Source organism: Phalangium opilio, unplaced genomic scaffold (assembly GCF_054372755.1).
Source record: "Phalangium opilio isolate 3A_F unplaced genomic scaffold, DU_Popi_V2 ptg000113l_1, whole genome shotgun sequence".
NCBI classification, from domain to species: domain Eukaryota; kingdom Metazoa; phylum Arthropoda; class Arachnida; order Opiliones; family Phalangiidae; genus Phalangium; species Phalangium opilio.
Genome location: NW_028324209.1, coordinates 49,090 through 73,776, shown reverse-complemented (window position 1 = coordinate 73,776; position 24,687 = coordinate 49,090). Strand labels below are relative to the sequence as shown.

The 24,687-nt window shown below is 41.3% G+C and overlaps 3 protein-coding genes across 12 annotated transcripts; all 3 read right to left on the bottom strand.

Moving 5' to 3' along the window:
• Positions 1–1,270: 1,270 nt before the first annotated feature.
• Positions 1,271–14,930, bottom strand: LOC149623078 (uncharacterized). 2 transcript variants are annotated; one of them, XR_016374685.1, is made up of 2 exons: positions 11,360–14,183; positions 1,271–1,439 (listed from the first exon to the last, which is right to left on the bottom strand). XR_016374685.1 is itself a non-coding variant. In XM_089852366.1 (2 exons), exon 2 carries the CDS (start codon positions 13,985–13,987, stop codon positions 12,734–12,736), a length of 1,254 nt encoding a protein of 417 aa, XP_089708492.1. In that variant the 5' UTR covers positions 13,988–14,304; positions 14,562–14,930; the 3' UTR covers positions 11,867–12,733. The 2 variants fall into 2 exon arrangements, 1 of the variants encoding a protein (XP_089708492.1); XM_089852366.1 differs by lacking the exon at positions 1,271–1,439 and adding an exon at positions 14,562–14,930 and having other exon boundaries at positions 11,867–14,304.
• Positions 5,616–17,374, bottom strand: LOC149623077 (uncharacterized). Its single transcript, XM_089853267.1, has 9 exons — positions 17,302–17,374; positions 17,126–17,239; positions 10,496–10,589; positions 10,038–10,234; positions 9,093–9,143; positions 8,974–9,021; positions 7,825–7,894; positions 6,673–6,882; positions 5,616–6,580 (listed from the first exon to the last, which is right to left on the bottom strand). The coding sequence occupies exons 1-5, from the start codon at positions 17,372–17,374 to the stop codon at positions 9,136–9,138; spliced, it is 486 nt and encodes a 161-aa protein (XP_089709393.1). The 3' UTR covers positions 5,616–6,580; positions 6,673–6,882; positions 7,825–7,894; positions 8,974–9,021; positions 9,093–9,135.
• Positions 17,375–17,868: 494 nt separating this feature from the next.
• On the bottom strand, positions 17,869–23,074 carry LOC149623076 (uncharacterized). 9 transcript variants are annotated; one of them, XR_016374687.1, is made up of 3 exons: positions 19,669–23,074; positions 19,038–19,289; positions 17,869–18,106 (listed from the first exon to the last, which is right to left on the bottom strand). XR_016374687.1 is itself a non-coding variant. In XM_089852368.1 (3 exons), exons 1-2 carry the CDS (start codon positions 20,372–20,374, stop codon positions 19,062–19,064), a joined length of 312 nt encoding a protein of 103 aa, XP_089708494.1. In that variant the 5' UTR covers positions 20,375–23,006; the 3' UTR covers positions 17,869–18,085; positions 19,038–19,061. The 9 variants fall into 9 exon arrangements, 2 of the variants coding, with proteins under 2 accessions (XP_089708494.1, XP_089708493.1); XR_016374686.1 differs by having other exon boundaries at positions 19,038–19,276; XR_016374690.1 differs by having other exon boundaries at positions 17,869–18,085; positions 19,038–19,276.
• Between the last annotated feature and the right edge of the window lie 1,613 nt (positions 23,075–24,687).

Sequence of the window (24,687 nt, the reverse complement as noted above, 5' to 3'; positions counted from 1 at the left end):
TAGAACGAGAGTTATGAGCCTACAAAGTTCAGTGCTAAAATCATAAGTAACATAGCAAATAAAGGTGAGAAGATACCATACGTTGACGAACATTTTGCTTAATATCTCGGCCCCTGTTTGTCGTAGCCCTATGTTCTTGGTATGGTTGGATGGGGGACAAATTGGACTATAACATACTCAGAGGACATCCCCCTATGTCTATTAGAACCAGAGTTACGAGACTCTAAAGTTGGGTGTGACGCTATTTTTATGGCATGTTTTTGAATATTTCGCTTAATTTCTCGGCCCCTATATGACGCAACCCCAAACCTTTGGTATAGTAGGATGGGGGACAAATTGGGCTATAACATACTCAAACGACATCCCCGTATCTCTAGTAGAAACAGAGTTACGAGCCTCGAAAGTTGGGTGTGACGGAGGGTGTGGTGGTTATGAACATTTTCCTTAATATCACGACCCCTGTTTGTCGTATCCATAAGTTTTTAGTATCCTTTGAAAGGGGACAAATAGGACTATGACATACTTAAAGGACATCCGGCTATCTATAACAGAACCGGAGTTATAAGCCTCCAAAGTTGGGTGTAATGTTAATCCTATGGAGGGGGGTTTGTTTACGTTTTGCTTAATATCTCGGCCCCTGTTTGTCGTAGCCCTATGTTCTTAGTATCGTTGGAAAGGGGACAAATTGGACTATGACATATTCAAAGGACATCCCCGTATCTCTAGTAGAACCAGAGTTACGAGCCTCGAAAGTTGGGTGTGACGGAGGGTGTGGTGGTTATGAACATTTTCCCTAATTACTCGGCCCCTGTTTGTCGTAGCCCTAAGTTTTAAGTATCCTTGGAAAGGGGACAAATAGGACTACGACATACTCAAAGGACATCCGGGTATCTATAACAGAACCGGAGTTATAAGCCTCCAAAGTTGGGTGTAATGTTAATCCTAAGGAGAGGGTTTGTTTACGTTTTGCTTAATATCTCGGCCCCTGTTTGTCGTAGCCCTATGTTCTTAGTATCGTTGGAAAGGGGACAAATTGGACTATGACATACTTAAAGGACATCCCCGTATCTCTAGTAGAACCAGAGTTACGAGCCTCCAAAGTTTAGTGTGAAAATTATAAGTAACAGTCTAACTAGAAGTGTGACGCTTCCCCCAGTTGAGCATTTCCCTTAATTACGGCTTCTAATTAAGGTACATTAACAAGGAAAATATATTTCCTGATTAATTTCAAGGCGAGGAATCGGAAAAAAATGGTTTCAGAAGCGTATTAAAAAAATTTCACTGAGATTTCCATGAATTTTATTAAAAAATTACAAATTTGAATGAATTTTCATTTTCATTTCTTTCCTTGGTGAGTATTTTTGAAACTGGCCTTCTTAGACTGGACCTGCCCTTCTTGCCCCGTTGGACTATAGGATCATAGAACCAGAGTTACGAGCCTGCAAAGTATAGTCTAATGTTAATCCTATGGTGGGGGGTATGTTTACGTTTTGCTTAATATCTCGGCCCCTGTTTGTCGTAGCCCTATGTTTTTGGTATGGTTGGAAAGGGGACAAATAGGACTATAACATACTCAAAGGACATCCCCGTATCTCTAGTAGAACAAGAGATTTAGTTTCCCGCCATTTTCCAAAATGGCGGCACAAACACAAAAAGGCTGGATATGTGTAAATCAGTTCAAATCAGTATATAATCCATATCAGTTTCATCAAAATAAATTATATTTAAACAAGGAACACTAATAATCAGTTTTAAACCTCGTTTCTAAAGATATCAGTCTGATTTTTCAATATAACACTCTAAACGCGTCAAGAGACAATATTCAATAAAAATATTCCGTTAAAAATTAAGATAATTAAGGTTTTAACTCAAATTAATGAATATCAACATAACTCGATACCAGGAAGTACTGCGAGGCCGTAGACCATAACGTTTACAGTTGCTACACAGTTAGGTTGAAACTAAAAACGGACATGGCCGCAATTAGTGGAATAACTAATGAACCACTAGTCGCACGATATTGGGACCGCTTTCATTCGATTTCTTAGAGTTTTCTACGTCCGAATCGGTTAATTAAAGTTTAATTAATTTAAATTTAAATGGCAAAAAGAGGTTGGAAAGAAGAAAAACTGAAAAAACGGGCTGCGTTTCGGGACGTTTAATGACGTAGTTAATTAACGGTTAGTCGTAGAGAGACGCGACTAGCACCATCGGATTCAGGAGGTTTTAATCATTCAGATTAAGTGTATTTAATTTAATTTATTAAGTTAATTTCGATGGGAAATTAAAAATAACCGAAAATTGAAATTACGAAAAATTCTCTCTCATCTCGCGTATCAACCACGTCTCCCGTCCGTAGACTTTTCATGCGTTTGCAAAGACTTGATTTTGGAGTTTTTAAAATAGGTTTTTCCCTTAATTAAGGCGTCTAATTAAGGTATATTAACAAGGAAAATATATTTCCTAATTAATTTCAAGGCGAGGAATCGGAAAAAAATGGTTTCAGAAGCGTACAGCCACGTTTTCGGCCACCTTGTTCATTTTAGGCCGATTCGCCTATCACCAATCGATTTCTCATCTAAAATTAACCCGAAATCCATATCGGGTTAATTAATTTAGGCCTAATTTTAGGCCTAAAACGGGAAAAAGCCTCCGTATCTGCCCTTCTAAGCTTCGAAATGTCTCTAAAATAACCCTATCCTACGTTGCACTTCGTAACTAACAGTAATCAGTAAAAAAATCGCGATTAAAATCAATTAAAATAATTTTTAAGCCCAAATAATGAATTGGGTTTCGAGTAATGGCACCCTGTTTTAAATGTACGGAAGGTTTAACGCTAGTAACTCACAGCGCTGCCACTACTGCGGGTTGAAAGAAAAAAAAGAGAGATTGAAATTTATCGCCTCTTTATTTTATGACGCGGCTAACCTGATAGCGCCACCAAGCGCAGGGAGGAATATGGACGACCAATATATTCACTTTTAAGTTTAGTTGACGTTTACGTCTACATTGTAGCGCGGTTACAAATAGAAGGGGGGGTAGACAATGGTAACGGGACTGACTCAAGGCGGAGGGATAAGCAATCTTGAAAAGGCGGAGGTCGAAAATAGTTCGGCGGGAAAACTTGGACGAAACAAGTCGTACCACTGAGAGTCAACCGAAGCGAGGTTTGTCTGTCCGAATCAGTGTATTGGGACGCGAGGGGGCCGTCACTCCTTCAAATCTCATACACCTAGGTTTTCAAATCATTCAAATCACATAAATCACTTCCCAAATCTAGAAAATCACTAAAATCGCTATGAAATCAATCAAATCAGTGAAATCACCATCCAAAGCAGTCAAATTTAGAATTCAAATCATTCGAGTCGTACCATAAGTAAATACATAAGTTTATAATATATGTTCCATATTAAATGTTACATTATATCTTTAAAAACGCACTCTAAGTCTCTAAGCCTTGGACTAAAAATATAAACAAACCAAAATCGGGAACACTACGAGTCCGAGGCTCCGATGTAACTGAATGCACATACGACCCTACCGCGCATTGATACATTTCCGCGAGCTTCAGAGAGTGCCCGCTAGGAGGTTTATTTCAAAATTTGTGACGTCATGCAAACAAGATGCACAAGGCACTGTAAGACTGGGTCTCAGTAATAATTTTACCTGATTGTCACACTTATGGAACATATATTATAAACTTATGGTAAATAAGATGTGTTCCATAAGTGTTAATGAGAGCTTGTCATGAAGTGACGTAGGAGTAAAGTCATAGATTCTCGTAAAGCGACGCCTGGTGACTGGGGCGCTGTTAAAGGTTTACCATAGACTAAATAGGAGGATGGACTGCAAAACCGGGTAGAGTCAATTCTCACGTCGTTATTGAACTAGCTCTCATTAAGCCTCTGGCATTACTTATGGAACATCACTTATAAACTTATGATCGTACAAATCATTCAAATCACATCCAAATCACATTAATCGTATTGAAATCATCAAAATCGCTAGTGATTTCAAATCTCGTACGCTCTGATGCGTAGTGACGGTCCCCTCGCCATCTATACTTGTTGAATTTGAGATCCGAGAACACCCAGCAATTGACCATATTTATTTTGCTTCTAATTAAGTTAATTATCATTCAAATTTAATGAAAATTACAGCTAATAATCTCCATTAAGTGCTCTATCTAGATCTGCTTTCGAATTAGCTCTATCTATTACGGTTTAAAAGATATAGCGCTTGTAAGTTTTGTGTCGAGGGGTGGGTAAGCTAAACGAATGACGCAGTGGGTTGGTTAAACGAGTGAGATAGATAGAGCCATAAAACGGGAAAAACCTTCCGTATCTGCCCTTCTAAGGGTCAAAATGTCTCTAAAACACCCCTATCCTAAGCTAAACGTCATAACAGTAACACGTAAAGGTTAGAAGCAGAGTTACGAGCCTCCAAAGGTTAGTTATGGAGGGTATGGTGGTTATGAACATTTTCCTTAATTACTCGGCCCCTGTTTGTCGTAGCCCTAAGTTTTAAGTATCCTTGGAAAGGGGACAAATAGAACTACGACATACTCAAAGGACATCCGGGTATCTATAACAGAACCGGAGTTATAAGCCTCCAAAGTTGGGTGTAATGTTATTCCTATGGAGGGGGGTTTGTTTACGTTTTGCTTAATATCTCGGCCCCTGTTTGTCGTAGCCCTATGTTTTAAGTATCCTTGGAAAGGGGACAAATAGGACTATAACATACTCAAAGGACATCCCCGTATCTATAATATAAACAGAGTTAATAGGTGTTATGTAAAATAAGTCCGTCTTAATCCTATGGAGCGAATGTTTATGAACATTTTCCCTAATTCCTCGGCCCCTCATTGGTGGAACCTTAAGTTTTTAGTATCGTTGGAAAGGGGACAAATAGGACTATGACATACTCAAAGGACATCCGGGTATCTATAATAGAACCAGAGTTAATGGGTGTTTTGTAAAATAAGTCCGTGTTAATTCAATGGAGAGAATGTTTAAGAACATTTTGCTTAATTACTCGGCCCCTGTTTGTCGTAGTCCTATGTTTTTAGTATGGTTGGATGGGGGACAATTAGGACTATAACATACTCAAAGGACATCCCCGTATCTCTAATATAACCAGAGCTATGGGCCTCCAAAGTTGGGTGTAATGTTAATCCTATGGAGGGGGTTTGTTTACGTTTTGCTTAATATCTCGGCCCCTGTTTGTCGTAGGCCTAAGTTTTAAGTATCGTTAGAAAGGGGACAAATAGGACTATAACATACTCAAAGGACAGCCCCGTATCTCTAGTAGAACCAGAGTTATAGGCCTCAAAAGTTGGGTGTGACGCAAATCCCGTGGAGGAGACGAACATTTTGCTTAATTACTGGGCCAAGTAAGAGATTAGAGAGGCGAGGCCAAGAGGGAGAAAGGGGAGTCCAGTCCTTACCCGATGGAGGTGGAGGAGGCTTCCTTCCTCGAGTTGGGCGGAGACGCGCTCCAGTTTATATTGGGTGGCCTTCAGTCAGACTTCGATCATTTTTCTTGGGATCTTCGATCAGCCTGTAACCGCGCGCGCTTTCCACCAATAAACCGAAACCAGACACGACTACGTCATCAAGTTAATCAAATGTATTAATTAGAACATAAATCCGCTTAATTAAATACACAATCCGTTAGTAAACAAGTGAACAGAGTCTATCAAATACTGTTGTCTGATTCTGATGCCGTTACTCCACCCCAACTGCCCCCATTCCCGGGCTACTTTCAAATATATCCCCTGGGGCCTCCGGGGATCAGCCAATCCCGGCTCTCGAGCAGACGACGGGTCTAACGTGTTCAGCTTCCTGGCAAGTCTAGCGGGGATCCCTGGTATCTATTAGGTCCTTCCACCCAGTGGGGAACTCTCGTAACGGGCTCCTAGTTTCAGTTTCAGTTTGCGGACGTCGCGGTGTCCTCCATCGGACCGCGGACCCCGTTTTGACAGCGGATGACGATGGGAGGAAGGGAGATGTCCGGCACCACCAAAGTTAACGAGGGCCGAGTCGAGAAGGAAGGGGTCGTCGCCTCGGAGTCGGAGCTTCTATTACGAGTGAGAGAGAGAGAGAGAGAGGGGGGGGAGGAGAGAGAGGGAGGGAGAGAGAAAGAGAGAGAGAGAGGAGAGAGAGGGGAGAGAGAGAAAGAGACAGAGAGGAGAGAGAAAGAGAGAGAGAGAAGGAGAGAGAAGGAGAGAAAGGAGAGAGAGGGAGAGAGAGAGAGAGGGAGAGAGAGGAGAGAGAGGGAGAGAGAGGAGAGAGAGAGGAGAGAGAGAGAGAGGAGAGAAAGGAGAGAGAGAGGAGAGAGAGAGGAGAGAGAGAGGTCGTAAATGACCACTCGATCGGCGCCGGTTAATTTCAGACCAACTTCGCCCACCTACAACGCGCGGACGAGACGAGACGATTGGCGAGTCAAAAGGGAGGGAGGGATGGAGGGAGGCGGAACGTACCTGCGTTGTCAGCAAGAAAACGCAATATTGGTGGTCAGTCTGCAATAATCGTATCCTTCGTTGGCGCTCGTCCAAGTTCCTGATCTTTCCATCCAGTTCCTGCCAATAGCGCCAATCGTCAAACGTCCTCTTCCCCGACCCGCCCCCCCCCGCCCCCAAGATTGAACTGAATTGAACCGATTCAGGCTTACCCAGTCAGGAGAATCTTTTGAATGATATCGAGGATTTTGGAGGAGAGGCTGAAGACGAGAGTGCGATGTCCTTCCGCCTTCAGATTGTCCAGCAATTTGATCAAGACCCTCCATCTTCCCCGATTCCTTCAACAGTAAGACAGGCCAGGGTCGACGTTCAAAGACACGACGTCGGCCACAGCGTCATTCGGCGCCTCGACCTCGACCTCGCTATACCAATAGAAAGAAGAATGAAATAAAAAAGGTCACTTCCCGACCAGGATGGAAGGCGGCATTCATTTTGCGTTCAACCAGATCTATTTCGTTCCCCCATGTACTTCCCCCTGAATTTTCCACGTTTTTCCCCCTATATGGAGTATCCTATGGAGCAAATGTTAACGAAGGAGGCCGGGGGGGTAATAGGACTATAACATCCTCAAAGGACATCCCCGTATCTCTAATATAAACAGAGTTATTTGCCTCCAAAGAATAGTGTAATGTTAATCCTATGGATGGAGGTGTGTTTGTTTACGTTTTGCTTAATTACTCGGCCCCTGTTTGTCGTAGCCCAAAGTTTTTAGTATGGTTAGATGGGGGACAAATAGGACTATGACATACTCAAAGGACATCCCCCTATCTCTAGTGGAACCAGAGTTAATGGGTGTTTCGTAAAATAAGCACGTCTTAATTCAATGGAGCGAACGTTTATTAACATTTTCCTTAAGTACTTGGCCCCTGTTTGTCGTATAGCTATGTTTTTAGTATCGTTGGAAAGGGGACAAATAGAACTATTACATACTCAAAGGACATCCCCGTATCTCTACTAGAACCAGAGTTACGAGCCTCCAAAGTTGGGTGTGACGCAAATCCTGTGGAGGAGACGAACATTTAGCTTAATATCTCGGCCCCTGTTTGACGCAACCCCAAGGTTTTAGTATAGTAGGATGGGGGACAAATTGGACTATAACATATCCTAAGGACATCCCCGTATCTCTAGTAGACACAGAGTTATGAGCCTACAAAGTTCAGTGTTAAAATCATAAGTAACATAATAACTATAAGTGAGACGATACCAAAGTTGGCGAACATTTTGCTTAATATCTCGGCCCCTGCTTGGTGTAACCTTAAGTTTTAAGTATCGTTGGAAAGGGGACAAATAGAACTATAACATACTCAAAGGACATCCCGGTATCTCCAATAGAACCAGAGTTACAAGCCTCCAAAGTTGGGTGTGACGCAAATCCTGTGGAGGAGAAGAACATTTTGCTTAATATCTCGGCCCCCATTTGTCCTGGCCCTAAGTTTTTAGTATGCTTAGATGGGGGACAAATAGGACTATAACATATCCTAAAGACATCTCCGTATCTTTAGTTGAACCAGAGTTATAGGCCTCTAAAGTTGGGTGTAACGCTTTCCCTACAGCATGTTTTTGAACATTTCGCTTAATTACTCGGCCCCTGTTTGACGTAGCCCTACGTTTTTAGTATGGTTGGATGGGGGACAAATAGGACTATTACATACTCAAAGGACATCCCCGTATCTCTAGTACAATCAGAGTTACGAACCTCCAAAGTATAGTGTAATGTTAATCCTATGGAGAGGAGTATGTCTGCGAATATTTTGCAAAAGTCCGCAAAGGTCCGCAAAAGACCGCAAAGGACCGCAAAAAACCGCAAAAGTCCGCAAAAGACCGCAAAAGACCGCAAAGGCCCGCAAAAGACCGCAAAGGACCGCAAAAGACCGCAAAGGTCCGCAAAGGACCGCAAAATACCGCAAAGGACCGCAAAACACCGCAAAGGTCCGCAAAAGACCGCAAAACACCGCAAAACACCGCAAAACACCGCAAAAGACCGCAAAGGACCGCAAAACACCGCAAAGGACCGCAAAACACCGCAAAGGACCGCAAAAGACCGCAAAGGTCCGCAAAAGACCGCAAAAGACCGCAAAGGACCGCAAAGGACCGCAAAACACCGCAAAAGACCGCAAAGGACCGCAAAACACCGCAAAAGACCGCAAAAGACCGCAAAGGACCGCAAAGGACCGCAAAAGACCGCAAAAGACCGCAAAGGTCCGCAAAAGACCGCAAAAGACCGCAAAAGACCGCAAAGGACCGCAAAAGACCGCAAAAGACCGCAAAGGACCGCAAAACACCACAAAAGACCGCAAAGGTCCGCAAAAGATCGCAAAAGACCGCAAAGGACCGCAAAAGACCGCAAAGGACCGCAAAAGACCGCAAAGGACCGCAAAGGTGTTTTTGGGTCTAAATCATTAAGCCTTGGCCCGAAAACTTTAAAATAATGTAAATAAATTAAAAACACTTGCCAAACTGTTGCATTTTCGTAAAAAGGTTCCATTGGACTTTCGAGCATTCTTTAAAAAGACAAAAGCAAATTAAAAACATATCTTAATAACTTTAAATTAGGTTTTAAATTAAAACTTACTCTCCAGGCCCAAGAACTTCGTTACTTGGAAAAGCAAATAAGGTCAAATTTCTAAAAAAATAAAAAGAAAAAAAGGCAATTAATTGGAGTACAAATTAAATTTAACTATTTTAAATAATTACAACAATCAGGGGCCGAGGAACTATGCAAAATGTTTTTAAACATTCGCTCAATTGAATTAAGACGGACTTATTTTACACAACACCAATTAACTCTGGTTCTACTAGAGATACGGGGATGTCCTTTGAGTATGTCATAGTCCTATTTGTCCCCTTTCCAACCATACTAAGAAGATACGGCTACGACAAACAGGGGCCGAGTAATTAAGCAAAACGTAAACAAATCCCGCTCCATAGGATTAACATTACACCCAACTTTGGAAGCTCGTAACTCTGGTTCTAGTAGAGATACGGGGATGTCCTTTGAGTAAGCTATAGTGCAATTTGTCCCCCATCTAACCATACTAAGAACTTAGTCCTACGACAAACAGGGGCCGAGATATTAAGGAAAATGTTCGTCCCCTCCACAGGATTTGCGTCACACCCAACTTTCGAGGCAAGTAACTCTGGTTCTATTATAGATACGGGGATGTCCTTTGAGTAGGTCATAGTCCTATTTGTCCCCTTTCCAACGATACTTAAAACTTAGGAATAGGACAAACAGGGGCCGAGTAATTAAGCAAAATGGTTTTAAACATTCGCTCCATAGGATTAACACGGACTTATTTTACAAAACGCCTATTAACTCTGGTTCTATTAGAGATACCGGGATGTCCTTTTAGTATGTTATAGTCCAATTTGTCCCCCATCCAACCATACTAAGAACTTAGTCCTACGACAAACAGGGGCCGAGATATTAAGCAAAATGTTAATACACACTCGCTCCATAGGATTAACAAGGACACGCAGCTTTCTAGCCTAAGGCAGGGAGGGTTGCGGGTTATACCTTGAAGGACGAGACGTGGTGGCTCTAATGGTGGCGCTGGTAGCCGAGAAAGTGGCGCCCTAGGGGTGGTAATGTTACCAGGGTCAACTGGCTTCTTGATGAAAGACGGAAGGGTTGGCTTTGGTTTGTTAGCAGTACGAGGCACGAAGGGAGTACGGTTTCGTCTTTGCGTCCATCTTGGTGTTCCTCCTTGGGCGCTGGTCTAAACACCCAAGAAGGTAAGTAAGTCTAAAGCAAGTAGTCCACTAAGCCTTGCGAAACCGTATCGTTAACGTAACGTCACGTATCCAAATACGAACAGACCGCCATCTGATAACGTTTCTTAAACGATGCTTTCGGACTTACGTAATGGGCGCCCTCTTTCGGATGATTTACGAACTTAAAACGGTAACGATACGGTTTTGCAAGGCTAAGTGGACTACTTGCTTTAGTCGTCGAAATAAGTTCAATATATTTACCTCGGTGTAACGGCGGACGGTTTAAGTTTCTCCTTATTGGTCTGAGACTTTTCTTTGTCGGCCGCTAAGGCGTCCTTGTCGTTCTTGGCTTTTCCTACGGAGGGAGTTAAGTTTGTTTACGTTTTACTTAATTACTCGGCCCCTGTTTGTCGTAGCCCTAAGTTTATAGTATGGTTGGATGGGGGGCAAATTGGGCTATAACATACTCAAAGGACATCCCCGTATCTCTAGTAGAAACAGAGTTACGAGGCTGCAAAGTTTATTGCCAAAAATCAAAAGTAACCTTATAAGAATAAGTCAGACAAAAAATGAGTTGACGACGATATCAAGGTAGCCTCAAGTTTAAAGTATCCTTGTATGGGGAGCAAAGAGGACTATAACATATCCAAAGGAGATCCCTGTATCTCTAATAGAACGAGAGTTATGAGCCTACAAAGTTCAGACACAAAAATCATAAGTAACATAGCAAATATAAGTGAGACGATACCATACGTTGACGCATATTTTCCTTAATATCTCGGCCCCTGATTGGTGTAACCTTGAGTTTTAAGTATCCTTGGAAAGGGGACAAATAGGACTATAACATACTCAAAGGACATCCCCGTATCTCTAGTAGAACCAGAGTTACGAGCCTGCAAAGTAACCTAGCTTAATCAAACCCAACCTAACTTAACCTAATCTATAATATTAAGGGTAATATATAGACATAAAAGGTAGGATTTTACTTTACCTACCTAACCCAACCAACACTTGATTCTGACTAATTAGGCCACGGGGAGTTCGGAAAAAATAGTGAAAAAATTCTTAACCCGCCGCAAGTTGGTTAAAAAAATTTTTGAAAATTTGAAAATTGCATGTACTTACCGCCATTAAGACCGCTACGCGCCTAAACGCATTCTGCCCTCGATCTTGAAAAACTACCCGGGGGGGTAAATATAATAATAAGGACTCGCGACGGAATTCAAGGAGCACATACTGCGGAAATATAGCTATGAAATTTTAAACACCCACTGAAACATTTAGAATTCTCATACCAGGATAGAAAAATATTTGAAGCGAGCTCCAATTTTAAAAATAAACAACGATATTTTGCTAAATTGCGTAGATTATTTCGGAAGTAAATAAAGATAAACAATAATATTTTGGAAAAGGCATAATATTATTTGGGAAGTAAATGAAGATAAACCACAATATTTTGGAAAAGGCGTAACATTATTTGGGAAATAAATGAAGATAAACAATAATACTTTGGAAAAGGCGTAACATTATTTGGGAAGTAAATGAAGATAAACCACAATATTTTGGAAAAGGCGTAACATTATTTGGGAAGTAAATGAAGATAAACCACAATATTTTGGGAAAGGCGTAACATTATTTGGGAAGTAAATGAAGATAAACCACAATATTTTGGAAAAGGCGTAACATTATTTGGGAAGTAAATGAAGATAAACAATAGTATTTTGGAAAAGGCATAATATTATTTGGGAAGTAAATGAAGATAAACAATAATATTTTGGAAAAGGCGTAACATTATTTAGGAAGTAAATGAAGGTAAAGCACAATATTTTGGAAAAGGCATAATATTGTTTGTTAAGTAAATGAAGGTAAAGCACAATATTTTGGAAAAGGCATAATATTGTTTGTTAAGTAAATGAAGATAATTAGCAATATTTTTGAAAAGGCGGCCAATTATTGGGAAGCAAATGATGGTGAACAACAATATTTTAAAAAGGCTTCAATATGTTGGAAGGAAGTGTATATTAAAAATTATACACTATTAACTGCAAAACTGTTTATACCGATGGCTATGCAGTAAAGTGTGGCACTTAGCGTTACCCGAGAAACACCACTTGGAGGTGGCCACACGTCGTTTCTCATGAGGAGTTTTGATAAGGCAGGCCCCCTTGCCTACTGCCGCTACAATCCAACCGGGAGTTTTGATAAGACAGGCCCCTTGCCTACTGCCGCTATAATCCAACCGGGAGTTTTGATAAGGCAGGCCCCTTGCCTACTGCCGCTATAATCCAACCGGGAGTTTTGATAAGGCAGGCCCCTTGCCTACTGCCGCTATAATCCAACCGGGAGTTTTGATAAGGCAGGCCCCTTGCCTACTGCCGCTATAATCCAACCGGGAGTTTTGATAAGGCAGGCCCCTTGCCTACTGCCGCTATAATCCAACCGGGGAGTTTTGATAAGGCAGGCCCCTTGCCTACTGCCAAAAACTAAGAAAACGTTGCCTTATTCGTCAGTGAATTCGGCAGTGTTTTCTTCGTTTTGGCCAGCAATTAAAAATGCTGGTTCTGTCTCGGGATCGAGAGTAGCCAGCTCTTCCTCCGAGACCCCGATTTCAATTAATTCAAGGCCTTTTTTGCCCGGTCCAGGGTAGCAAGACTTTACGTCTTCCAAGAACCGAGCAAAATTGGTTCCAGGAGGAAGCCAGTTTCCATCCTGGTCCTTGAAAAATAGGCATCGGTACCAATAAGAAGCCATATAGCTACTTAATGACCTGTCTGTTCTGTGGGACTTAATGGCATCCTTCACGTGTCTATTTCGGTTCTCGATGTTGTTGGTATGGGCGCGAGAATCTTCCGAGTTGACAAACTCGTACTTATGAAGCACGGTAAGGTGCTCCCGAAAGCCCATTAACGTACAATTCATGTACATAGGGGCTCCGTCAGACACGATGATGGACCCAGGGGCTATATATTTTGCCATTTGCCTCCACAGAACAGCACGGGACTTATTTTTCACTTTCAAAAATAGACCATCTTTTGTATCCCGGCAATAAATTCCAAAGATACAAATGGTTTCCCCGGCTAACTCCGCCCCTCGGTTGTATTTGCGAGTATGAAGGTAGGTTTCGTCCACCTCCACAAACAGTCCTGGTCCTCCAATCTGAACTTTGTCGGCCCTATTAGAAATGACAATCTCCGTTACCTCACGACACATGGAAAAATAATCCACAACTGTTCGTGAGGAACATTCACTATGGGTTGTAGCGTCAGTGACGCTCATTTTACAAACCCAAAGGAAAACGAGGAAAAGATTGTCGGTAACCGACAAATTTTGATTATAGAACCATGTGTTTTTGGAGGGGACGAAAGCCTTCACACACTCGGAAACCAAATGATCGGGAACCTTTTTCTTCAATGCCCTTAAAGCCTTTCGCTTGTTGGCTCGAGATTGCCCAGTGGAACATCGGATTACGTATCCAAACCGACTTTGGTTGTTAAACACCCCCACAAGAAATCCATCGATAATTCCATCGTCGGATTTATTTCCGCAAGTACAAGCGATCTTTCTTTCATTGAAAGAAGTAACGCTTGGAACCAAGTCCAATGAAATCACCAGAGTTTTAGCGTCCCTTTCAGATTTGGCCCTTAACTCTTCGTTCATACATGGAAAAAATCCACCCCAATTTTTTAACGAAATACTGTGGAAAAACTGTTCCGCAGTTTCAAAATTAGGGTTTTCAAAAGTTGGATTTTCCATTTTTGAAAATAGGCCAGCCACAAAACCAAATGCTTCCCACCAAAAATGTGTTTCTTCCCACCAGAAGTGTCTCTTCCCACCAAAAATATCTCTTCCCAACAAAAATATCTCTTCCCAACAAAATAATGCCACAAAATTGAGTTTTATTAAACCTCTCGCTTAGCTCGCTCAAACGCGTCTGATGAGTAAAAGGGGTTTCCATACGCGCTTGAAAGTCAAAAAGATTGAGCTTGAGCGTTTCAAAATCCGTGCGTCTCAAGCGTTCCAATAACTATTGCCATCTTGCGGCGTAGCATAAGTATGAGCACAAGCGTTACCTGTTTCCAAAGAATATAAAAATAGGTGCTTAGCTCGCGTTGCAGTTCAAAAAATTCTGAAATCAAAATGGTGAATATCAATCAGCGGAAACGACGTTTGCTTATTAAACGGAATTTGTTGCTAATTCAGTTGTATTATCAATGAATTTCAAAGTTCAAGCCAAACAAAAATAAACACATAGATTTACACGTGTCCTCAAACTTTCAAAGGCTATTTGAATAGCAAAATACCGAGATAAAACCTACATTGAACCTACTTGATAATTTCATTTCAGTTGCAATAAATTTGCAGTGATATTCCACGGTATCTATTTTCTTCGTATATCCCAAATTGCTGGCTTATTTAAAACAAGATAAATAAATATTTCTTTCATCACCACCGTTTCTTTATTTCCCTGCTTGCTTTTTAATTAATTCTTTCAATTCGCGTTGTGTAGGCATCTTCATTTCTCAATCCGAGTCCGAACTTATAAAAACTTGGGCCTTGGCCATATGGAATTTGATTCTCATTGGCCGAAACGTCTATGACGTCAAGCTTGAACTGCCTAAGCTCAAGCAAATATCTACTCACGACAGATACAAGCTTGACGCTATTTTCAAGCGCAAGCGGGCTACTTTTCAATCGCAAGCTACTTAAAAAGCGAGTATGGAAATGGTACCGACCTGGAGCTTAAGCGTAAACTTGAAATTTTCAAGCTTGAGCTCAATCTTTTTGACTTTCAAGCGCGTATGGATAAAGAATTGTCTTAAAAAGTCACCTGTTACTAAAAAACGGTTCGCGCATGCGCGAACGGTTGCCATGGCAAAGAAGAAGGTTGCCACGTTACCATGACAACCATTGTGCCGGCGGTGGGTTTGGATGTTTTAATTCTAGAACAAAAATTCATTTTCTCCACGTCAAGTGAAATCCTAAGCTATCCAAACCAAAAACCTAACCGAACCTGCTTCTGCCCACAATAAAAGGTAGATCTAGATCTTTTTTTTTTTTTTCAAACCATTTATCGAAAAGGATTAACGGTTTGTAAAAATAAAAATTATCGAGTTAAAGTTGATAATTATGGCTTTCAAAAGTAATCGCGTTGCAGCGATGCGAAGGTTGCTAAATGGAAAGGATGTATCTGATTTTAGCAGCGTTCCTGAACATATTGTGTGTGCATTTTTTGACGAATGCACATATGTAAAAAGAATGCAAGTTGTAGCATTTTGCATATTGAATGGAATATCGGAATACAATTTTTGGCGAATCATTCGTTGGAAAGATTGTTCAAGGCAGGACGAACGTAAGGTTGCAGATCTTTTCATTTACATGAAAAAACCGGAAAATCAGGGTAGATTTTATTCATATGATATTCATTCAGGACTTATAAAATATTTGGATGGGGCTACTAGATATTTTGGTTCTCGAATTGAGTCATCTTAATTAATTTATTATTTACCTATTTTTACGAGATTTGGTGGAATTTCAGTAAATATATACGGCAGTAGGCAAGGGGACCTGCCTAAACAAAACTCCCCATGAGAAACGACGTGTGGCCACCTCCATGTGGTGTTTCTCGGGTAACGCTAAGTGCCACATTTTAAGCAAATTGTATATAATTTTCCAAATAAGTGACCGCCTTTCCAAAATATGTTGTTTATCATCCCAAATAATGTTACGCCTTTTCCAAAATATTGTGGTTTATCTTCATTTACTTCCCAAATAATGTTACGCCTTTCCCAAAATATTGTGGTTTATCTTCATTTACTTCCCAAATAATGTTACACCTTTTCCAAAATATTGTGGTTTATCTTCATTTACTTCCCAAATAAAGTTACGCCTTTTCCAAAATATTATTGTTTATCTTCATTTATTTCCCAAATAATGTTACGCCTTTTCCAAAATATTGTGGTTTATCTTCATTTACTTCCCAAATAATGTTACGCCTTTCCCAAAATATTGTGGTTTATCTTCATTTACTTCCCAAATAATGTTACGCCTTTTCCAAAATATTGTGGTTTATCTTCATTTACTTCCCAAATAATGTTACGCCTTTTCCAAAATATTGTGGTTTATCTTCATTTACTTCCCAAATAAAGTTACGCCTTTTCCAAAATATTATTGTTTATCTTCATTTATTTCCCAAATAATGTTACGCCTTTTCCAAAATATTGTGGTTTATCTTCATTTACTTCCCAAATAATATTATGCCTTTTCCAAAATATTATTGTTTATCTTTATTTACTTCCGAAATAATCTACGCAATTTAGCAAAATATCGTTGTTTATTTTTAAAATTGGAGCTCGCTTCAAATATTTTTCTATCCTGGTATGAGAATTCTAAATGTTTCAGTGGGTGTTTAAAATTTCATAGCTATATTTCCGCAGTATGTGCTCCTTGAATTCCGTCGCGAGTCCTTATTATTATATTTACCCCCCCGGGTAGTTTTTCAAGATCGAGGGCAGAATGCGTTTAGGCGCGTAGCGGTCTTAATGGCGGTAAGTACATGCAATTTTCAAATTTTCAAAAATTTTTTTAACCAACTTGCGGCGGGTTAAGAATTTTTTCACTATTTTTTCCGAACTCCCCGTGGCCTAATTAGTCAGAATCAAGTGTTGGTTGGGTTAGGTAGGTAAAGTAAAATCCTACCGACATAAAACATGGAAAATGTATATTTTAATTAATTTCCGCGACTTAAATGTAATTAATTGTCCTATAATTAACCTTGAATAAATGATATTTATTGAAAAACTGTGTATTTTGAATGTGCTAAGGGCTAAAGTACAGTTTGGGAACACAGAAATGTTTTGAAGAGTCTTAAATATTAAATTATGCATATATTACCTGTTATAAAAATGTTCCAAACATACTCTACTGACGTAACATTTAACCATCCCGCCAAATTCCAATCTTTTCTATGAAGACTGAAGAGTTGAAGACACTCACTAAGCCTTGGCCCTTTCTAAACTGTCATTGCTTAAGCCTTGGTACTTTTACGTAAACATTGGTTTTTCGATTACCTTTGGTCTTTAAAACTGAATAAAACACGATGGTTTCTTTCGCGTAATCATGGTTTGAACACTTCTTAACCATTTTTAATTGCAATTAACGAAAGAACTTGGTTTAATTAAACTAAATAAAGGTGCAAACACGAAATGTCACACAGGAGCTAAGCACAGGCTGCCAGACTCAGCTCAGCTGATGCCGGCCGCAGGTAGGACCGGAAATAAGCACAGAGCATTAAGCATTGTATAATAATATTTTAATGCTTTTAAGAACTAAAGGGGGGTCACTGGACATTTTTACCAATAAATATTGCGTATTTTTGATTGATTACGACGTCAAGACGACAGTAACGACACAAAGAAGGCCATTCCGGTGATGCAGTGTCCCATTCTCGCTCAAACTGTCTACATTCTTGCTACTCCGTAAATACTTGTGACTGGCTAGGCGGGTTTTTTGAATTTCAGATCTCTGTCAAGTTTCTTTCACGTAATCATGGTTTGAACACGTCTTATTTGCTAGGGTGTAGGCTTAGTAGGTTAGTTTTTATAGTTATGGGTATTTAAAAATATTGGAGTCTTAAATTAAGAACAACAAGTCTTTATTGAGTATTGCTTTACAGCGAGTTGAAATTCGGCAGTCATCCCTGCCGCTTACTCGTGGCTGGTTGCGGGCAGCTTCGGCCCCGCTGGGATTGCAAAGCCCTCTGGCGCCATAATGACAGCGGGTTCCCCTTCTTTACTTTCCCCCGCGCCAGGACACTTTCCCCCCGTACACCCTGAACTCACTGCAGTGGCGCCGCTAAGGAAAATTTCGAGGCCCCTTATAAAATTTCAAGAGAAAAATTTAGTTCCACAGCGTAGCGTCAGAGAGAATTTAGAAGGGGAGTGGAAGGCCCCCCCCCTTTGACTCTATTAAACGTGATGACGCCCAAACAAGATGTCGCGTTGAGCTTTTTGGAGTAGGCGAGTTTCCGGTCACGTGTTCTAAAATCTCTCTATTACAAACGCATCATACCGGAAATCGACCTGCCTAGATAACGTTTAGCAGACGACGTTGCGCTACATTCCAAACCACCCCTTCCACTCCCCTTCTAAATTCTCTCTGGTAGCGTCGATAATATTAAATTTACAACTATCATAATGTATTAAAGTTCAGTATAGAGTAATGTCAGTTCTACTATGCAAACGTCATACCATAGAGCAGCGTCGGTAGAGGGGGGGGGGAGTAGACTGTATATCCCTCCCTCTAGGCGCGCCTTTGTAAGAGGGGATACTGTACGCGCCTGGTAGGGGGGATGACACTTAGCTAAGAGATAGAAGGGTATGACGTTTGCATACAGTAGAACTGACATTATTCTATCTCTTAGTGTCATCCCCCCTACCAGGCGCGTACAGTATCCCCTCTTACAAAAGCGCGCCTAGAGGGAGGGATAAACAGTCTACTCCCCCCCCCTCTACCGACACTACTCTATTATCAGACAATAGACAATTAATAAATATTATTATATCAGGGATAGATTTAATTTTAGAAGTAGGAATGGAGAACAGATCGGTAATCTGGGCGCGCGTCAATGTCCCGGTCGCGGACCCCCTTACACGGGACGGAGGGGAATGAAAGAGGCGGTGGGTCAAGGAATAACGGATTTTTCGCTAAAAGGGTCATCGTACTCGTGAAGCTTTGTCTAACGTTAATTGCCTTGTAGGTCAAAATAAATAGGTAGGTATAAATGGTATTTTAGTGTTATGGTTACCTCATTTCGGGGCCCATCTGAAATTTACGGGGGGGGTAGGCTGGAGCCTCCCCAGCCTACCCCCTGGCGGCGCCACTGGCCAACTCGGGTACGGCGTTCGTTGTTTTGGCGGTTGCTTTGCATAAATCCGCCTTGCACGTCCAATAAGCAATTGCAGGTCCCACCTTTTTCGTCACGTGGAATATATGGTTGAGGATCATCAACCACGTGACGGGTTTTAGCGAGCTGATATTCCATATCTAAAATGAAAGCCTTGTAACAATGAATGCCTCGTTTCATTGGTGTTAGAATTTTGAAAGGGAATTCAGAGCATTAAAGGGTCTCTAAAGAAGTCGGCGGACCGTTGGAATTTTTTTTGAAAACGTCGTTATTGACGTCACAATCCCGGGGGGGGGGTGAGCAAAACGAAAGTCTTTCCTTCTAGCAAACGCAGCAGGGGTCTCGGACTCTCGCGGGTCAGAACTGGGGAAACGCCGAAGCAGGGCGGCACTCAACCAATCACAAGAGAGGGGAGGATGGGTCGGGTGAGTTTTTTTTTAAATAAAAATTCAACGGTCCGCCGACCTCTTTACAGTCCCTTTAAATAGAGATCTTTCATTTGGGTGAACTGAATACTACGTTAAACCTTTACCTCAGTTCTGGCAGCCATATTGGTGGTTTTCAGCTTTCTTCTCGCATTCAACGCGCCAATATGGTCGTCTAAATTATCTCACAAATCATAGCTCCACCCCACTGATAGCTCTCTATAGAGTAATGTCAGCGCTACGTATTGCAACGTCACTCCATAGCGTAATCTCGGTAGAGAGGGGAAAAACCAGTTTATCCCTCCCTTTAGGCGCGCTTTTGTAAGAGGGAATACTGAGCGCGCTTGTTAGGGGGGATGACACGTAGATTGGAGATAGAAGGGAGTGACGTTGCTGTACGTAGCGCCGATACTACTCTCCATGCTCCGTGTCATCCCCCCTAACAAGCGCGCTCAGTATAGAGTAATTTCTTTCCCATATACGGCAACGTCATAACCCTCTATCTCTTACCTTAGTGATATCCCCCCTCCCCTTCCCTTCCGGGGGCAAATAGTATTCTCTAGTACAAAGTTGCCCCTAACGTAGGGGATACACAGTTCACTCCCCCTCTCAACCGAGATTACTCTATTAGCATATTAAATTAAAAAGGGAAAGGTCGTTACACCCAAATTTAACAAAGTACCGAGACACGCTTGGTAAAGCGCTTATCAACTTACTCGTGGCTGATTGCGGGTGAATGTTTCCGTCCACCTCTGGCGCAGCTTCGGTGGCGGAGGTGGACGGAGGTGGGGTTGCGATGCTCTCTGGCGCCATATTGGGAGCTGGTTCCCCGCAAAGAATTATACCTTCTTTACTCGTTGTTTCGGCGGTTGCTTCGCGTCCTTCCGCCTCGCACGTCCAATAAGCAATTGGTCCCACTTTAAATCTAGCCCCTCAAAGGTAAACTCGTATCGTCTTTTTAAAGCGACTAAAATTAATATTTAAAAAACTAAAAAATAAGAAATTGCGGACAATTATTTTTTAGCTCTTTTTCGACTAGTTCATTTTTTCAACATAGTTAGACCAAGAAGTTATATCTAGTATCTCAGAGAGAAGGTATAAATTCGCCAGATTTCCAGCTTTATCTCCAGTCCAAACGTAGCCTGTCCGGAGTTAATCCCCGTCTCTAAATTACAACCAGCATCTCATTGGTTCTTGAAAACTCACGTCAGCGCGACGACGCGAGTGACGAAAATTACAGTCATATTTTCCGACTGAGGAGAGGCTGCGAAATATCCCGGCGCCTCCTTTTACGCCCCCCCCCCTTGTATTTTGAAAGGGGGACTGGGACTATGGCGCCCTGCGAATACAAAGGCATCTTATACCTTCTCTCTGAGATACTGATATAACTTCTTGGTTAGACAGAAACCTATTTTTTATGAATTCTCTTCAGGGCGCTCCATGACGGGTTTTAGCAAAGAGGGGTAGAAAGAGGGGGAGTAGAAGGCTTGGCTGGAGTGTTCTCGCTTTGAAAGTTTACCTCTAAGCTTCCGGTGTGCGCGCGCGCGCATCTTTCTCTGCCCTCTTATTGGTTGAAACAGAGAGAATTTAGAAGGGGAGTGGAAGGGGTGGTTTGGAATGTAGCGCAACGTCGTCTGCTAAACGTTATCTAGGAAGGTCGATTTCCGGTAGATAGATTTTAGAACACGTGACCGGAAACACGCCTACCCCAAAAAGCTCAACGCGACATCTTGTTTGGGCGTCATCACGTTTAATAGAGTCAAAGGGGGGGGGCCTTCCACTCCCCTTCTAAATTCTCTCTGGTTGAAATACGGTGAACCGGATATTAGGAGGAAAATATAACAAATAAATACAAGTTGGGAAAGCCAAAATATTACCTCTCCGAGTGGAGATGACTTTCACTACCCCTTAAACAACCTTAATATATGCATCTATCGCTTTTTTTAATTCTTTGCAAGTGCAGGAATTCAATTTTAAAATAGTCAATTGTTCAAGCCTTTTCAATATCTCTCAATTGCTGTGGAAACTATACTCTCTCGCTATACCTCAACCGAATTCTTAGTCTACCAGTATGATTTGTAACATTTGTCCATATCAAAGCTGAATCATACCTCGCCACACAAAAAGCAAATGTCCCCAAAACATGGAAGCCACAACCCAATCACACATAAGCTAGGCTCGTACTTGTTCATCGCTTTCGATGATTTCACTAATATTAGCATTATCATTTTGTACATTATTGGGTTCCTCATTAATAGATATGCCTACGCTTACAGTACTTTCAATAGAACTTTTATTTAATGCATCATCTTTCGCAGAATCATGGCCAACTGGCCTCGCGGTAGGACCAACATTGGGTGTGCTAGAACCTGTTCCCGAAACAGCCTTTTTTTCAGCTGCTAACTCTCTTCTCCTTTCATTTTCTCGTTTCCTAAATTCAGGATCTGACCTTTTTGCCCTCATTCTTTCCCTTGCTTTACGTTTCCTGATTTCCTCTTTACTTAAATTATTATCTTCCTCCATTTACTTATTAATCAGTTAAATACTCACAAAGGTTGGCAAAATCAATCTCCTTAAATAGTCACAAAGGTTGGCAAAATCAATCTCCTTAAATACTCACACAGGTTGGCAAAATCAATCTCCTTCAGTAATACGTAAGGCTTAATTATATTATTTGCCGAACAAAATTAATCGAGCAAATTTAACACTTAACTTCTTCCTTCGAAATTCTATCAAAGAATGAATCAACTGTTTAAAAAAGGGTTTTTTTCGCGAATAGGGCGCTATCATACCAACAGCAATTCCGTCATATTTAAAAAATATACTTTGCCAACACTTTTTTCAAATAAAGAATGATAAAAGTGCGTAAAAAAGGTCTTTCACAAATAGGCGTAGGGGGCGTATAAACTAAACAGCAACAACGCTCTACAGCTACACTAATCTTACACAAACAAGGAGTACTATAAACCCACTACTGGAAGCGGTATTTTTATTCAAACGTATAACAATTTCGCTTAAGCTTAACATCTCTAGACATCGGTAAAAATGTCTCTATCACTCCTGGGTAACTGTACGCACAGGATTTTACGACATTATAACTCAAATTCATCTGATTATGTTTTAACAAGGTTAAATCTAACTGGGAGTAAGATGAAAGGAGTAGAAGCTTATCTGTCTTAGGAAATATGAAATTTTATCTTAACAGTTCGTTAAATCATAAGTTTATAACGAAAAAACGCGGCAGGGGAAAACGAGCAGACAACAGCGATTTTTGGGGGTAGAAGGTCAAGAGCGCCATCTGTCGTCCGTGCCAAAGTTGAACTTCCACTCGAAACGCAATGAGAAAGTGGATAAAATAATGCCATCAGCTATTTAACTGCGTCGATATATTTAACGACTTGACCCATGACATGCCCATAACACTGGCTTCTATGAATCCTATTTATTCTTGGATGCTAGGAAACTTGGTAGACGTAACAGTCTGTACCAAGTACCCAAGCATCCTTCAATAAACGCCTGACAACATTGTGGTACGCATGGTACAACTAAAAAATAGGATGTGTATCTATCTTTCCAGTCACTCCAAGTCGTTAAGCCCTCATTACAGAGGATTTGAAACACTATCGTAATTCCAAGTGTCTCGAATCTCTACGTTCCTGTCCATTATGAACAGTGCTGAGAGAATGATACATCAGAAAGAGCCATTCAAATCGAATTGCCGAAAATATTATCCATATTTTCATTTCATATAACAGAGAAAACAAATTATTATGGTTCTGAGAGGAGCTTCCCATTTTGGTTGTGTTCTCAAAAATATATCGCAATGCACGGGCCTAGATAGATATAAGAGACAATGTACGAAATATAACGCAATGCACGGGCCTTGATAGATATAGGAGGCAATGATTTAACGACTTCGGTACTTGGGTTTATCTTTAATATTTAAATGAATATAAGTATTTTTAATTATTTTAATCGCCAGTAAATAACTTTAAAAATAGTTAAATCGTTTAAAATAAAGTTGTTCATAATATCTTTCGAAATTTTGCTAATATTGACGTTTAAAGTGAAGGGTACCCTTCTTGCCCGCTTTCTTCAAATTTTGGGGTATATATACGATCCGTTTCCATTATAATAATAGATAAAAACGCATTCGCGTGAACCTTTGGTGGAAGCCCTGCCATTGGGAGGCTAGACGTTTCTCGTAACCCTAGCTGATCGCCGCGTATATCTTAAAACCAAATAATAGATAAAAACGCATTCGCGTGAACCGATGGTGGAAGCCCTGCCATTGGGAGGCTAGACGTTTCTCGTAACCCTAGCCGCTCGCCGCGTATATCTTGGAACCAAACGATGACGGTGGAAAAGAAGCCAGAATGTACTGACCGGCGTCCATGTGGAATGGACAAAAGACCTGAAGATGGTGATGCATAGAAGCTGGTGTCAATGTGGAATTGACGAAAAACAGAAGATGGTGGTGCATAGAAGCTGGAGTCAAGGTGAAATTGACGAAGAACAGAAGATGCTGGTGCTTAGAAGCTGGTGTCAAGGTGGAATTGACGAAGAACAGAAGTTGGTGGTGCTTGGAAGCAAGCAAGTACAGACTAGTGTCCATGTGGGACGGACAAAGACTAGCAGATTGTGGTCCTTAGAAGCCAGTTAGTAAAGACTGCTGTTGGTAGATGAATGGCCAAATTTCCGTGAACCGCGAACGCGTTCCGGAAATCGGGTATTTGTTTGCTCCGATTTGTAAACTGCGAACGCGGTCACGTGGGGTCTGACAGACAGACACACAGACACACAGACACACACACACACACACACACACACACACACACACAGACAGACACGGCCGGTGTAATACCTCTCACGTGACATACGTCACTCGGAGAGGTAAAAAAAGAAAAGCGAGAAGAGCCAAAATGCCTTGCCAAAGCCGCTAGCTTCAACTCCCCCCCTTTCTACCCGAAAGTAATAACCGAAAAGTAAACTTAAATTGATTAGTACGAGACTACAAACTTGCCGGGAGTGTGGCGCACTCCTGTAAGCCAAGCTACTGGGCGGCATGGTTTGAGGGAATAAGACACATGTCGGCGATCCTACCCTATAGGTGCCGACTGCCCCGT